At 36.7% G+C, this 15,604-nt stretch overlaps 1 protein-coding gene across 3 annotated transcripts in view; it reads left to right on the top strand.

The window, feature by feature from the left end:
* The window catches only part of LOC136029520 (BAR/IMD domain-containing adapter protein 2-like), a 178,836-nt gene that overhangs the window by 98,715 nt on the left and 64,517 nt on the right, over positions 1 to 15,604 (top strand). For all 3 annotated transcript variants that reach the window (XM_065707976.1, XM_065707986.1, XM_065707995.1), the window contains exons 8-9: positions 1,669 to 1,851; positions 13,501 to 13,608. In XM_065707976.1, the coding sequence (XP_065564048.1) occupies positions 1,669 to 1,851; positions 13,501 to 13,608 (291 nt within the window). The remainder of the gene's footprint in view (positions 1 to 1,668; positions 1,852 to 13,500; positions 13,609 to 15,604) is intronic.

Here is a 15,604-nt window from a genome sequence, read left to right as displayed (position 1 = left end):
CGCTTGGCTGACTCCCCAAAACACTTGGCACTGCACATAACGTGCCACCCGATGTATAAGATGTTTGAGAGAGAGCGAACCAATTATTTCGTGGATAACTGAAAACTTAACAAAATCAAATGCATCAAAGACTATCCCTTTATGAAAAAAGTTTTAGAACTACAAGCATGGAAAAAATAGAGTCATACTGAAAATTCAATAATAATTTGGATTCCCTATGCATATGAGTTTTTTCATATGAGTATTTATATTCCTATGAGTTTTTCAGTCATTTAAGAGAGATTTCAAGAAACCTAATCATCTACATTTAGGCAATGTAAGTGGATTTACCCTGTCAAATATCCTCATTAGGTCACAAAAAGACATAGCAAATATTTCATTATTCTTGTTTTTACTGACAGTAAATATTTTCCTGTGTGTAAGTCACGATGTTGGGTCTCGTTGTATCAGGAAGAAAAGCGACCAACATAATCAGTAGGCAAAGCCTGTTGCATCAATAAGTGTGTCAATAAGTGTAAACCCTAAATGGGCTCCTTTTTTAACTCAAAATCTACGACATCCACATTAAACATCCATTCGAATATCTTTACTGGAACAAAACTTGTATAAGAGTTTGTTATGTAACTGTAACTAACCATTTCCCATGTCATAATAATTGTAATTATTCCTTCTAAAACGAACAAAAATCAACAAAAAAAAGTCTTTCTTCTTGTTCTTCCTTTCCCTCATCTTAAACACTAAAATGAGCCCCAGCCTACCAGCCAATTAAATAGTTAAAAGCTCAAACACCATGAGACTGCTAAAAAAGTGTTCTTTCTAAAATAAAATCTTATAATTTTTACTTTCAAACACAAACGAACATTCAGCTTCACACATATCAGAAATACCAATATTTTTCTCTTCTCACTCTAAGCTATTATATTAATGTTAACATTTGGAAGAGACACAAAAATTCTTCACCTCTTTCAGCTTCACCTCGCTTAAGAGACTAGACAGTGGTTTCCCGTTCACCATCGAAATACGTTATTTGTTTGCTCACTCAGAAATAAAAAAATGTCCTTCCTCCCGACATATTTTAGTGAATTGGTGCCCCCGAAAACAACATTGAAGAAACCAATTTATTCAACTGAAACTCCAGTCCAAAATAGCAATATGCTGAATTCTATATGTCTAAATGTTAAAGTTCTAACTGATTACTCTCTTGCTTTTGTCAGTCAAAGTTAATTTTGACCTGGCCTGCTGCACAGCACTAAGCAAGGGGGCTAATTAGTAAATAATCGCTGCATACAGATTTCATTAACACAGATTCAGAACGTTTAAGAATAGTAAGGACACGATTGCTTTTCACTCAACCTTGTACTGAGAACACCGTCGAAGCAAAGACTGAATAATAAATTACGAGGAGAAAATCTTAAAGAATTCAAAAAAATAAATCCTAAAAATCCCTAGGAAATCCAGAACAATTCTAAAAATCCCAAACCGCAAACTGAAAATTTTCACCTCTGAAAGACTTCAAAAAGCCCTATTTTATGGGGAGAACCCTATAGAGGAGACAAAGGGATAGCAGGCGCCTAGGTTTTATGGATTTAGTAACAAGAGCATTTGAACATCCTTTATTTCGTCCAGGTGTTAACTTGATACATGAAATCCAAACGTTTACTTTTTCAGGCAATGTATCAGGAAAGAAGACGGTATGGTTTTATTCTGGAGCGACAGTGCTCTCTAGCTCGACACTGGCTGTCAATGCATTCAAGGGCATCTGCTCTTTATGATAGAGATCTTGGTACTTGGCTGGAGTCTGCTAATTCACGTGATACTTTTCCAGAAAAGACTCTGATAAATAGAACAAAGGTAGTAATTAATTATGTAAATTACTTTAAAAATTTGACATTTTGTCTTGTAACTTGATGCATTGTTTGCAACCAAGCGTTTGGCATTGACTGAAGTAGGATGGCTAAGCATTGTTCACAGGAATACTCCGGAGACTATCATTCACATGAAGGTAATTTTTGTGAAATGAATAATCAATAACCAATCGGATAATATCTAAGCAAATTTGTTGTAATTAAGATGAAACTCTTTTATTATGAGGAGCTGACAAGAAGGTTGGTATTAACTTATCAGCAAAATACTTGTTCCCATTTGCTAGAAAACAGTTTACCACGATAATAAGGCTAATTTCTTACATAAAGTTGAATTTTTCTGCCATTCGACTTTATAGTCTCTAAATAGAATTTGCAAAGAAAAGACCATACTTAGCTTTTCAGTCCGATTTTTCCCTATCAAAATAACAGAAGAAACAAAACATCCTTGAAAATATGTTTGGTTCATTTTCCATATTTTAGGTCATCTGAAGCTCAAATATTAGATATCGAATAGGGATTACCAATTATGTTGTCTCTGAAGAGAAGGTAAACACTTAAATGATGTAGTAACTTTGAAAAAAATATGTAAACTTGACAAATTATATGGATATTAAAAAATAACTGAAAAACTACGATATATGATTGGGGGGAGGGGTTGAAGGCTCTACCTTGTTTACGTACAATGAAGCCACCAAGGACTTGGAGGTTATACCCTTCCCCTCTTCAGCTCCACTATTTGCATTTGATATTGCTATATATTCTCAGTTAACTACTATTCCACATATTTTCGTTTATTGTATGCATAAAGAGGCATTTGACTACATAAGAAGTTTATTTTTGGTTTATCATGGTGCTTTTCTAGAATGTAGTTATTCATGTGATTCTTTTCCAGAAAAGACTCGAATAAAGGGAACAAAGGTAGTAATTAGTAAAGTAAAATGCTTTAAAAATTAACATTTTTCTCATAGCCTAATTCATTGCTTTGCATCTAAGCGGTTGGTATTGACTGAAGTAGGGCGGCTAAGTGTTGTTCGCAAGAACCTTCCAGAGACTGTCATTCACAGGATGGTAATTTTCCTGAAATGAATAATGAATAGCCAATCGGGTAACTTCTAAGTGAATTTATTGTAATAAAGATGAAACTCTTTTATTATGATGAGCTGTTCCTCTCTCTACAAAACTTCCTGGTGGTGCTCTTGAGCAGCGCCGTCGTTTGGGGGGACAAGGGGGTAGTTGTCCCCCCTGGAGAAAAAACTATAATTCATGAAGTAACTTTAAAACTGTTGCTCGTTTTAAGCTTCAAATTCACTCTTTACTTCGACCAGATATTTTAATTTAGTTAATCCCAGGTAATTTTTAATGTAAACACGCGAAAAATAGTGGTTCATTCCGCTTCCTCATTAATATTTATACAAATATTCCACCTTTGAAGTCTTATCTTCAAGGAAATGGGTCATCTACTTCTTATGTAAGCTCAGCGTAACATAAACCAGGGAGGATTTCGCTCTTGGTGGCAGGTCTAGTGCTTGAAATACAGTATAGTGAGAAACAAGTTCGACTGTTTTCAGTATCTGAATCAGACTGTGGTATTTTAGTTTTGCATTTTAAGCTAGATTAAGCAATTATTTGATACTTAGTCTAGGCAATCCCATGGGACAGGGACGAAGGAATTCAGACCTACAGATATCTAAGAACCGAAAACATCGAGTATTGAATGTTATTACGCGTTTGTTGATATCGAAAGTAATTCAAGTGGTGCCAATCACTGTGGGGGGGGGGGGGTATTTGCCTCCTGGATTTCCCCCCATCCCTTGATTTCAAAAATAAATTTTTAATTGGTATTTTAATGGAAAAAAGAAGAAAAAATTGCCCCCTCCTTAATTTTTTTAGAAGTATATGATTGAGGCGGTTGAAAAGGAAATATATTAAAAAACAATTCTTCGACCTACTTCATAATTTTTAGAATAATTGTCGTTAACACATTTTGACTGCAGCTGTACTTTAGTTTACTCCCCCCTCCCCCTGGACTGAAAGTATATAACCCAAATTATATACTCCCACTTTGCCAATTTTGCCAAGGGTCATTCTTGTTTCAACCCATGAAATTAAATAAAAAAGATAATAAATATATAGGATATTAAAGATAAATAAAAAACCGAGTTTTTATAAACCAAACTACATGTTATTGGTGTCGTCATATCACACTTTATGATTACCTTCACAGCTCAGAATTAGCTAATAAATGTGATTTTAGAGGTCCTGAATTGCCTCGGAAACGTGAAGTTTCAGTGAAACTAGGTAGGGGTACAATAGTTCCATGTGAGACAGCGAAAGTTTTTCAAAAATACATTGTTGTATCCTGTTCTTAATGTTCTAACTACAGAGATTGAAAGTAGGCCAGAAGAGGACAGTTTGGACGTTTTGAATAACTTAATTGTAATGCTAGGTGCAAACGAAATGGACAAAGACAGTGTAAGCTTTGTGTGTAAATACTATAAGCTCGATTTTGAACGCTGTATGTCTGAGCTACAGTGTTTTTACGGAGTTGATGATACAAAAAACAAAAACATTCTAGAATGAGCATCTGAACACTTGAAATGTGTGTTTCCTCTTATATTTGATCTTTTTAAACAGAACGTCATTATTCCTATAAATTTTGCGTCGTATGAGAGACCTTTTTCTTACCTTGGATGGTTGAAGACGTACTGCTGCAACACCACGGCACAAGAAAGATTATCTTCACTTGCACTGTTGGCAATTGAAAGAGAAAACATACGCGACTACAATTTTCGTTACAAATCTGTGTGTATTGTAGGTTTATTTTATATGGACATTCGTCTAGTTTTGAAATATCATAAGATTTGGGTTACAATGTAATATTAGACTTCGAATAATTTATAATAAAACTTGGAATTATCCTGTATTTCTGCTTTTTCCTTTATGTGGCCCGCATGTTTCAATACTATCTATATATATAAGAAAAGAAAGCGTGCCGAGGAATCACAAGAACAGCAAGAAAACAGGCTTGCGGCTGATACAGAAAGTAAGAAAAGAAAGTGTGCCGAGGAATCACAAGAGCAGCAAGAAAACAGGCTTGCGGCTAAAGAACGCAAAACCGCGCAGTTAGATGAAAATCCACCTGGACAGCGAGAGTCAAAACATATCAAAACTGAAAATGATAGCGATGATGATTGGGTTGGGGATTTTGACTTGGATAAGGTCATCAATGCCTACCAGATTTTAGTTAAAAAAACAAAGGTTCGGCGATATGTATTTCATAGTGACGCTGAAAAATAAAGAAGAAAAAGAAAACTGAAAAAAGGTAAAAAACTAAAAAGAAAAAACACTCAAAGAGAAATTACAGACCGGGCCACAAATGACGACCGGGACAGAGGGAATATAAATGACGACCGGGACACTCAAAGAGAAATTACAGACTGGGATACCGGGACACAAATGACGACCGGGACACAGGGAATATAAATGACGAGAACGCAAAACCGCGCAGTTAGATGAAAATCCACCTGGACAGCGAGAGTCAAAACATATCAAAACTGAAAATGATAGCGATGATGATTGGGTTTGGGATTTTGACTTGGATAAGGTCATCAATGGTTACCAGATTTTAGTTAAAAAAAACAAAGGTTCGGTGATATGTATTTCATAGTGACGCTGAAAATCAAAGAAGAAAAAGAAAACTGAAAAAAGAAAAAAGGTAAAAAACTAAAAAGAAAAAACACTCAAAGAGAAATTACAGACCGGGACACAAATGACGACCGGGACAGAGGGAATATAAATGATGAACGGGACAATCAAAGAGAAATTACAGACTGGGATAGCGGGACACAAATGACGACCGGGACGCAGGGAATATAAATGACGACCAGGACACAGGGACACAACTACAACGGGGACGCCGGTGGCACAGGGGGATATATAAATGACGACGGGGACACAGGGAATGTTCGAATAGCAATCACCATCAACAAAGCTCAAGGACAATCTTTAGAAAAATGCGGTATAGACCTGAATACGGATTGTTTTCCCATGGACAATTATTATGTTGTGAGTTCAAGAGTTGGTAAACCTGACAATCTATTTATATGGACAGACAATGTGACAGCAAAGAATGTTGTATATTCGCAAGTTTTACGTAGTTAATATATATATATATATATATATATATATATATATATATATATATATATATATATCACAGGTCGGACACGGGGACACAACTACAATGGCGCGTAACGACTAACGCGCGGGGGGGGGCTTGGGGGGCGCGAAGTGCCCCCACCAACTAGGTGTTGGGGTGGCGCGAAGCGCCACCCCAACAGCTAGTTTATTAATATAAAGCAGCGAACATACTATCACATCAATTTAAAAAAGAAGTCATGAATAATATTTTAATGAATCAAGCATAGTAGAAATTTAGCACAATAAATTTAATCTGACAGAGTCTCTGTTGAAAATCTGTTGAAAATTGCGTGCAACTGAATAGCACAATACATGGGGCTGTTAGAATGGTGGTTGGTTCAAATATAAAACAGTGCTAGGATGAGAGGCTAAGGAATAGGTTCTGCAACATTAGTGCTGAAATCTGCTGAAAAAAAGCCGAATTTATTTGAGATCCACCTTAGCCTACGTAAAAGTTTTTTAAAACTGTACTACTTCTGCCTGCAGCAACTCATTGTTGATAATCTTAGTAAAAGCTTGATCACTTAATTTTATGTTTATTTAATGTGTGTTTATTGTTTATTATGTATTGTGTAACATTTTGAATTAAACCTAGTAGCGCCTTCGGTATACGTTAACTTTTCTTCAGTAGCGCTCGAATAAAGTTATTGCATCCCCTCCCCCCCAATAAAATGCTGGCGATGCGTCCCTACTCTTGAGACCTCCCTCTCCAGCCTTGTGTCGGTAGGCATGCGAATGTAATATAATATTTTATGACAAATAGAAAAATATTGTCAGCAATAAAAGAAGCACTATTACCCCTACCCCACCCGCAAAAATCACGCTAGTCCAAAACCAATCCCAGGAGTTGATGTGGGTTATAAATTAATTTTTACTCCCAAAACGCAGTCTATGTTTATCTAAAACCCACGGAGTTAGGAAATTCAGATATAAAGGCAGAATTTTTGGGGCTCTAAAGCATACTCCCCCTAAGGGCATTTGATAGCTAGTGTGCATAATGGCTAGTTTGCAATTATACATCACTGTACATAGTTTGATCGAGCACTATGTAAATTAACCTATTTAAATGCGCCACCACCCAGTATTACTACCTCTGAAATATACACTGATATCACTGTATATTTGAAGTGTATATAAGCGTATATCAGTATACAGTTTTTCTACCTTAAACCAAATGGCTATCTTAGAATTTCAATCGATGATATCTTGTCTCTCTTTGGGATGATTAAATAAAACAAAACAATTTTTTTCAACTGAAAGCAGGAGCAACATTAAACTTAAAATGAACAAAAATTATTACGTCTATTGAGGAGGTTGTCAAAAACTCACTCTTTACGCTAAAGTTTTTTTTTTAGTACTTTTAAAAAAGCGTCTTATTGTTCTAATTAAACTCCTCTTATGTTTTAGGAGTCATTCTTAAGGAACTCGGACAAAATTCAAACTTTAGCGTAAAGAGCGAAGTGTTGAGGAGTGTTCATATAAGTAATAATTTCTGTTCGTTTTAAGTTTTCATGTTGCTCCTTGCTTTAGCTAAAAAAAACTTTTTTTTATTTAATTTCTGATTGTTTTCAAGTAATGCCAGGAAATCTGGGCGAACCTCCACAAAGAAACCCCTTCTCCATGAAAACATCCTCTAGATAATTGAATCCCGGTGGTAACTTACCAGGGACAATTACTCTTAACCACTCCGTGCGTAAAACTGAGACAGGAAAGAGAAAGCATGAAATATAAAAAGGATTTTGTATAAGAATTCTGGAAAATTCCCGCAGTGCATAATTCCCCTGACAAGTTCTCTGCCCGGAAACTTCCCACCCCAAACAAAGTTCCCCCATGGAAAAACCCCAGCCGAAAACTTCCCCCCACCCGAAAATATACGCATACATCCGAATAACAAATACTATACGTAAATAATGGGAAAATTTTTATAAATTAAACACCTTTTCCCTGGGGCTCTGGGGGAGGAGTCGTGTTATACCCAAAGGTATAGTTGTTGGGCCTTTCAACTATTATGAACAAAATGGCTATCTTAAAATTTTGATCGGACGATTTTGGGAAAAAGAGAGCGGAGTAGGGGGCCTGGTTGCCTTCCAATATTTGGTCATTGAAAAAGGGTGCTAGAATTTTTTACTTCGATCGAATGAGCCCTATTACAATATTCTAGGACCGCTGGGATGATGCAATGACTCCTGGAAAAAACACATACAAACCAATAAACACGCATCCGGTGATCTTTTTTCTGGCAAAAAAAATATACAAAATTCCACATTTTTATGGGTGGGAGTTTGAAACTCATACAGTAGGGTTCTCTGATGTGCTAAATCTGATGGTAAAATTTTTATTAAGATTACTTGGCTATTAAGGGGTGTTTCCCCCTTTTTTCGAAAATCAAGAAAATTTTCTAAGGCTAGTAACATTTGATGGGTCCATATTTTGGAAATGGCATATCTGCAAAATCACACGAACAGCTAAGGGCGGAAACCTTAAGGCGGTTTGAATGAAATCAAAGGACACTATGTGAATCCAGCTTGTCATAGGAGCATGCCTGCCATATCTCAGAAATGACTCAAGGTATTAAGGTGAAACTTTAATGAACGTTGAGCGGGATGTTAAACTGAAGAAAAAGACTCTATGCGCATTAGGATGGCCAAAACTACCTAACTACAGTATCTCAGGAATACTTGAAGGAACTGGAACTTTTACAAAATGTTGAGGGAGAATATTGGAATACTTTATAATATTCCATGTGAATCCTGGTTGTCAAAAGGGTTTATCTACTTTATCTCAAAAAATGCCATAGATATCAGTTGGAAATTTTCAGGGAATGCTTAGGAAATGTTGTATCTGATCAGAACACAACATGTGCATCCAGCTTGTCAAATAGGCGTATCTGCAATATCTCAAGAATGGCTTGGGACATTTAGTTGAAACTTTCAGGGAATGCCAGCGGAATCTTGAATTAAAGCAAAAGACACTCTCTGAATTCGAGTAGTGAAATTGATGTATCCGCATAACATCAGGGTATGAAAGGCATCAATTTGAAACTTTCAGTGCTTATCCAGATCCAATTATATATATGCAATATCTCAGGATAAATTAAACTTTTAAGGGTATTAAGTTGAAACTATCAGGAGTAGTGAGAAAGTTGCTGAACAAATCAAAAGACGTGCATTTGAAATATCTCAGGAACGGCTAAGGGTATTAAGTTGAAATTTGCAGAAAATGTCAAGAGGGATATTGAACTAAATCGAGAGACTAAAAAGCTCATAATGGTTGGTAAATTAGTTTATTTGCAATATCTCAGGAAAAGCTAAATACGCCAATTGGAAATTATTAGGGAGTGCTTAGGAAAAAATAAAATAAATCAAAAGACACTTTATGCATCCAGGCTGTAAAAAAGAACCAATTTATTATGCCTATTGGAATGAAGACTTCTAAAATAAACGACAATGACACTATTCTTGGCCGCTGTAGATATCAATTTGACTCAAACTTCGAAGTAGACCTTTTCGAAGTGACTTTTTCATCGATGTACATGCCGTTTTCAAAAGACTAGCTATTAGTTAGAATAAATTAGTTTTAAATTTTGAAAAAAGTCTTGTGATAGCATAAGAAAAAGTGTTGCCTTACTTATAGCAGGTGGGTTTCTTTGCAGCTATAAAATAATGTTACATTAGTAGTATTGTCATAATAAATACAGACAGAAAATCTTATTTGGGTACTAAATCTTGCCTATACTACAGAATATACACCCTTATTTCGGCTCTAAAGATTGCTTATATTTGGGTCATTGGCTTACTTATACAGCCAGCCGCCCTGACAGGTATCCAACGCTTTTGGGTGAATGACCTATATATTCCTGTCAGGACATGAGTAACAAATATTAGATCTTCACTGAATAAAAGCGAGTGACCAGTTATTATAATACTAATATTCAAGTCATGATAAATATATCAATACATTTTTTGTCTTTTTTGAAAGTATTACTTAGTACTGGGGATATACATGAAGTCGAAATTAATAAAGTCGTATTTATTTGAATTAATGCTAGGACAGCTCTTGGTCATCCATGATTCATCTTCAAAGGATCCCAATGTCTCCTCCCCAGCTTTTGTCGCCCCTTTTTTGTACTTATAATTTTTTGCACTCACAATTTTTTGAAAGTAAAATTTTTGAGTGCTATCTTGAGAAAAAACACATTGAAGTTTCATATGGAATGGACTCAAAGCATTCATTTTTGTTTTTATGATGGTATTCTAAATATCGTTATTTCGATAAAAATATTTTATGTATTACTCTGTTATGCTTCTGTTATAGTTAGGGTACGCTAGTAAATACAACGTTTAAAAAGTCGGAGATGTAAGACCAGGAATTTTCAGAAACATTAATACTACTAGTGGGCGAGAGAGAGAAGAGAGAGAGAGAGAGAGAGAGAGAGATTAAAAACACCTACAAGCACACAGAGTCAGACGCACAAAAACATACAGACAGAAATGGAAATGGGCAAACACCCACTCAGACACACAGGTATAGTGAGAGAGACAAACAAACATCCACTCAGACACACAGGCATAGTGAGAGAGAGAAAAAAACAACTACAAACGCACAGAGTCAGACACACGAAAACAGACACGGAAACATGCAAACACCCGCTCAGACAAACAGGCATAGTTATAGAGACAAGAAATCAGCCACTCGGACACACTGGCATAGTGATAGAGAGAGGTAAAAAGGTAAAGGTAAAGGATACGGCATTAGACTTTACAGTCCTTACCGGCGGTGCTGATCTCCGTTTCTTGGCCCTTCAGCCAGGAAGTGCAATGGGGGGTTGGGGGCCAGCCATCCTGTGCTTTCGCACACCCTTCCTAAACACATACTCAGACACACATGCATAGTGAGAGAGATAGCGAGAGAGAGAGAGAGAGAGAGAGAGAGAGAAAGAGAGAGACAGAAACACCTACAAAAAACACAGATTCAACCGCAAAAACACACAGAAAGACACTGAAACGTGCAAAAACCCGCTCAGATGCACATGCATGGTGAGAGAGACAAGCAAACAGCCAAACAGACACAAAGGCGCACTGAGAAAGAGAGACAAAACACTTACAAACAGACAGAGACAGGCACAGAAACACACAAGGACAAACACCCACTCAGAGAAACAGGCACAGTGAGAGAAAAAAAAACAAACTTCCGCTTAGAAACACAGGCATAGTGGGAGAGAGAAAGAGAGAGAGAGAGAAAGAGAGAGAAACACTAACAAACACGGAGTCATACGCACAAAGACACAAAGACAAGCAAGGAAACATTCAAACACACGCTCAGACACACCAGCTCTCTCTCTCTCTCTCTCTCTCTCTCTCTCTCTCTCTCTCTCTTTCTCTCTCTCTCTCCCTCTCTCTCTCATATGCCTGTGTGTCTGAGTGGCTATTTGCTTGCCTCGCTAACTCTACCTGTGTATGAGAGCGGGTGTTATTTTTTCAGTGTCTGTCCTTGTGTGTTTGTATGTCTGACTCTGTGTGTTTGTAGGTGTTTTGTCTTTCTTTCTCACTATGGATCTGTGCCTGAGTGGCTGTTTGTTTGTCTATCACTATACCTGCGTATCTAAGCAGGTTTTTGGATTCTTCCATGTCTGTATTTTTGACACACACTCATGCCTGTGTAGGTATCTGAGAAGGTGTCAGGTTGGTTTTTGTATGTTTCCGTGTCTGTCTTTGTGTGTCTGACCCTATGTGTCTGTAGGTGTTTTTGTCTCCCTCCCTCTCTCTCACTGCGCCTGTGTGTTTGAGCAGCTGTTTACTTGTATGTCTAACTATGCCTGTGTGTCTGAGTGGGTGTGTGTATGTTTCTGTGTGTATCTTTGAGTTTTTGTGTGTCTGACTCTGTGTGTTTGTTGGTATTTTTTGTCTCTCTCACTATGCCTATGTGTCAGAGCGGCTGTTTACTTGTCTCTCTCATTATGCCTGTGTGTCTGAGTTGGTGTTTGCCTGTTTCTGTGTCTATCTTTGTGCGTTTGCTTGTCTGACTCTGTGAGTTTTTGTCGCTGTCTCTCACTGTGCCCGTGTGTCTGAGTGGCTGCGGATATTTGCTTCTCTTTCTCTCTCTCTCTATCTCTTTTTCTCCATGTCCCTGTCTTTACGTGTTTGTGTGTCTTACTGAGTGTTTGAAACTTTGGTAAAAGCCCTGTTAACTATTCTCAGATTCTATTATTCTTCCTACGAGCTTACTACTAGTATTTATGTCTCTGAAAATTCCTTTTCTTACATCTCCGACTTTTCAAAAAGCATTCTAAATGTTCGACTTGCTAGCGTACCCCAAAAATGATGAAAGCATAACAAAGTAATGCATAAAAATATTTCGTTTTTGTCTCTCTCTTTCTCTCCCTCTCTCTATCTCTCTCTAGGTATGCCTGGGTGTCTGAGCCGCTGTTTGGGTGTTTCTCTCGATATGCCTGTGTATTTTAGCGGGTGTTTGCATGTTTCCGTGTCTGTCTTTGTGTATTTATGTGTTTGACTCTTTGTGTTTGTTTCTCTCTCTCTCTCTCTCTCTCTCTCTTTCTCTCTCTCTCTCTCTTGTGTGTCAGAGCAGCTGCGGTTGTTTGCTTGTCTCTCTTTCTTTCTTTCTCTCTCTCTTTCTCTCTCTCTCTGTCTCTTTCTCTCTGTCTCCCTCTCTGTGTGCCTGTTTTTGCGTATGTGTTTGCAACTCTGTCAAAAGCCCTGTTAACCTATCTCAGATTTAAATAAATCCCCTATTAGCCCGCTAGTTGTATCTTTTTCTCTGAAAATTCCTTTTCTTTTATCTCATACTTTTTGTATGCATTCTAAACGTTCGACTTACTAGTATACCTAAAAATAATGAAAACATAACAAAGTAATGCATAAAATATTTTTATTGAAATAACGACATGTCAAATAACATCATAAAAAAACGGTTTTAATTCGTTTCATAAAATACTTCATGATGTTTATTCTTGACATAGCACTTATTCAAAATTCGAAATCCAAAAATTATGAGCCTAAAAAAATCCTAAGTCCGAAAATTCTGAGGGAAAAAATTCCAAGTCCATAAAAAATTTAGGTCCAAAGACAAGGGAGGTCACTCACCCAAAAGCGTTGGATACCTTTCTGGGCGACTGGTCTTGTAAGTAGGTTAACGACTCAAGTATAAGTAAAATTTAGAGCCCAAATAAAGGTCTGTATTGCTGTAATAAAGGCAAGATTTAGTTCCCAAATAAGGTGTTCTGTACGTTGTCATTATAGCAATACTACTCACATCTAATGGTGAAAGTGAACAAATGTTATTTTTTTATGAATCCTTTCCTATGTTAAGTTTTTTTTGTTATTCAACTGTTCAAACATCGAACAAAAGAGGAAAATCAAGCATTAAATAATCAAATCAAGACGATCTCTTTTCAAAAGTTTTGGTTCTTGTATTGCAGGCTGAGGACCAAAGTCTTTATGGAGGAATTGAGCGATCATCTTCCAGGTCAACAGCAGAGGAATTGGATATGGAAGAGAGATTTAGTATGGTCTCTCATCTTAGAAAGGTATATTATAGAAAAATCTTTATGTGTATTTTATTTTATTGCTATTTTTTACGTTTTTGCTTTTTAATTTTGACCAATAGAAGAATTCTTACTTACCCTGGTGTCCGGTATTGATCCTGACAGTTTTTGATTTATCAATTCGAAATAACATAGACAACAACGTTAGGATTCTACCATTATTTAACTACCATGTAAACTTAATGGTCAATTAACTCTTAAGTACTGCATTGATTGTAATAGAGTTAAAGCTATTTATAACTTGATGTAATTCTCCGCCTCAGATATTCTACTTCAAATTCGTAAGCTGAAGCCAAGCATGGCTTCAAGCTTTGACAGTTTATCTTCAAACTGCTTGATGTGGTTTCTGGCCTTTACACGATTGTTGGTTCCATGCTTGCGGGATACTTATTCTGTCAATGGTGTCTACTCTGATTCTCATGCAGAAAAGGGCAACCAGGATACTTGCAAGGCATAAAATTTGTGTTCGATAGCTTTGGCTTTGGCTGCATCAAAACTAATTCAACATGTATTACTAGTTCCTCTGGAATCTCTTTTACATGCCAATAGTAATCAGTTTGCTAAAAAAGCCTTTCAGTAGAATTAGAAACTTTTATTTTTGTTTCATATACCTCAACTGCTGTTTAACCCAGCCCCTTTAAAGTATGACCATTGAACTCAACTCTTGCTTGGTTTGACTCTCATTCAAATGAACCCCATTGAATCCAAATCCCGTTTAACTAATGCCCAGGCAGCTCTATCTTCATTCAACCACCGTATCCCCATGTTATTTAAACCTCATTTAACTCAACTTTCATGCTACTCTCAACCCTCGTTTAACTCACCCCTGGTTATCCAGGCTCCTTTTAGCTCAACACGTATTCAATTCAGCTCCTTTTCAACTAAATCCTAATTCAGTTCAACCTGTCTAACAAGAGAGGTCAGGTTAAATAGTATTGAATTAAGCGGGAGTTGAGCAATACGAGGGTTGAATTTAGCAGGAGTTTATTTTAGTGGGGGGTTAGGAAGAACAAGCCTAGAGTTTAGGTTTATTTAAACACGTGTTGAGTTATCCGCACTCCTTTTGTTATGCGTGTTGGTACTGAGAATTACTGTCGACTTTTGTCTATGCGTTTGTTGTTGCTATGTTTAACTGTTTCGATCATCTTAAGTTGTTTGGTATTCTAAACATTCGTTATGGCCTTTCCCACCTTACTGTCCTTTATTTTGTTTTAGGACAAAGTGCATTACGGTTTGTACAGGTCCACAACCAAATATTTTTTTTTACCAAGTGGTGCTTGTCAGGAAAATTATTTTCTTCCCTTTATATCGCGATTTTGTTATGAACTTGATACATGGTTAAGCACCGGTTGACTTAATTGGTATATTGGGTCTGCATGCACCAAAAATTTAACTTGTAGCAATCACTTGGCTATCTTAGCTTCTGCTCTCACATGTTACTGTACTTAATTTGTACTTGATATATTACTCAGGATTTCAAAGAGTTTTGCTGCTGATCCTAAAGTCATATACAGTACCGTAAACACAGAGTTTTGTCCACGTCTATCTCGGACGTATGACCCATCTATTGATTTGGTAATGGCCTTTCTTTTGTAAAGGAGTTCAACTGCTTTCAATCGTAACTGCAAGAATCTATTGGTGACAGTTATATTTCCCATACTTAAGGCATGTAATTTAATTCATACTAAGTGTTCAAATTAAATTATATGCTTTAAATGTGGGAAATTAAAATAACATTAACTCTGGTAAAATAACTAATATCATAAAAACTGAGAAAAGAAATGTGTAAACAGAGTACAGCAAATATTTTTCCACGGTCCACAGACCTATCCCCCAAGACACGGTACGGCCCCAGCACGGCTACATGACTGGCTTGTATATACCGATTCTCGTTGTCACTTGTCTTCTAACTTCTAACTTGTATCATTCTCTAAGAAAACACCTCAAAAAAATTCACTAAGAAAGATTATTTTCCTAT

The sequence above is a fragment of the Artemia franciscana genome, chromosome 1 (genome assembly GCF_032884065.1).
Source record: "Artemia franciscana chromosome 1, ASM3288406v1, whole genome shotgun sequence".
Lineage (NCBI taxonomy): Eukaryota > Metazoa > Arthropoda > Branchiopoda > Anostraca > Artemiidae > Artemia > Artemia franciscana.
This window is presented reverse-complemented; position numbering and strand designations above follow the sequence as displayed.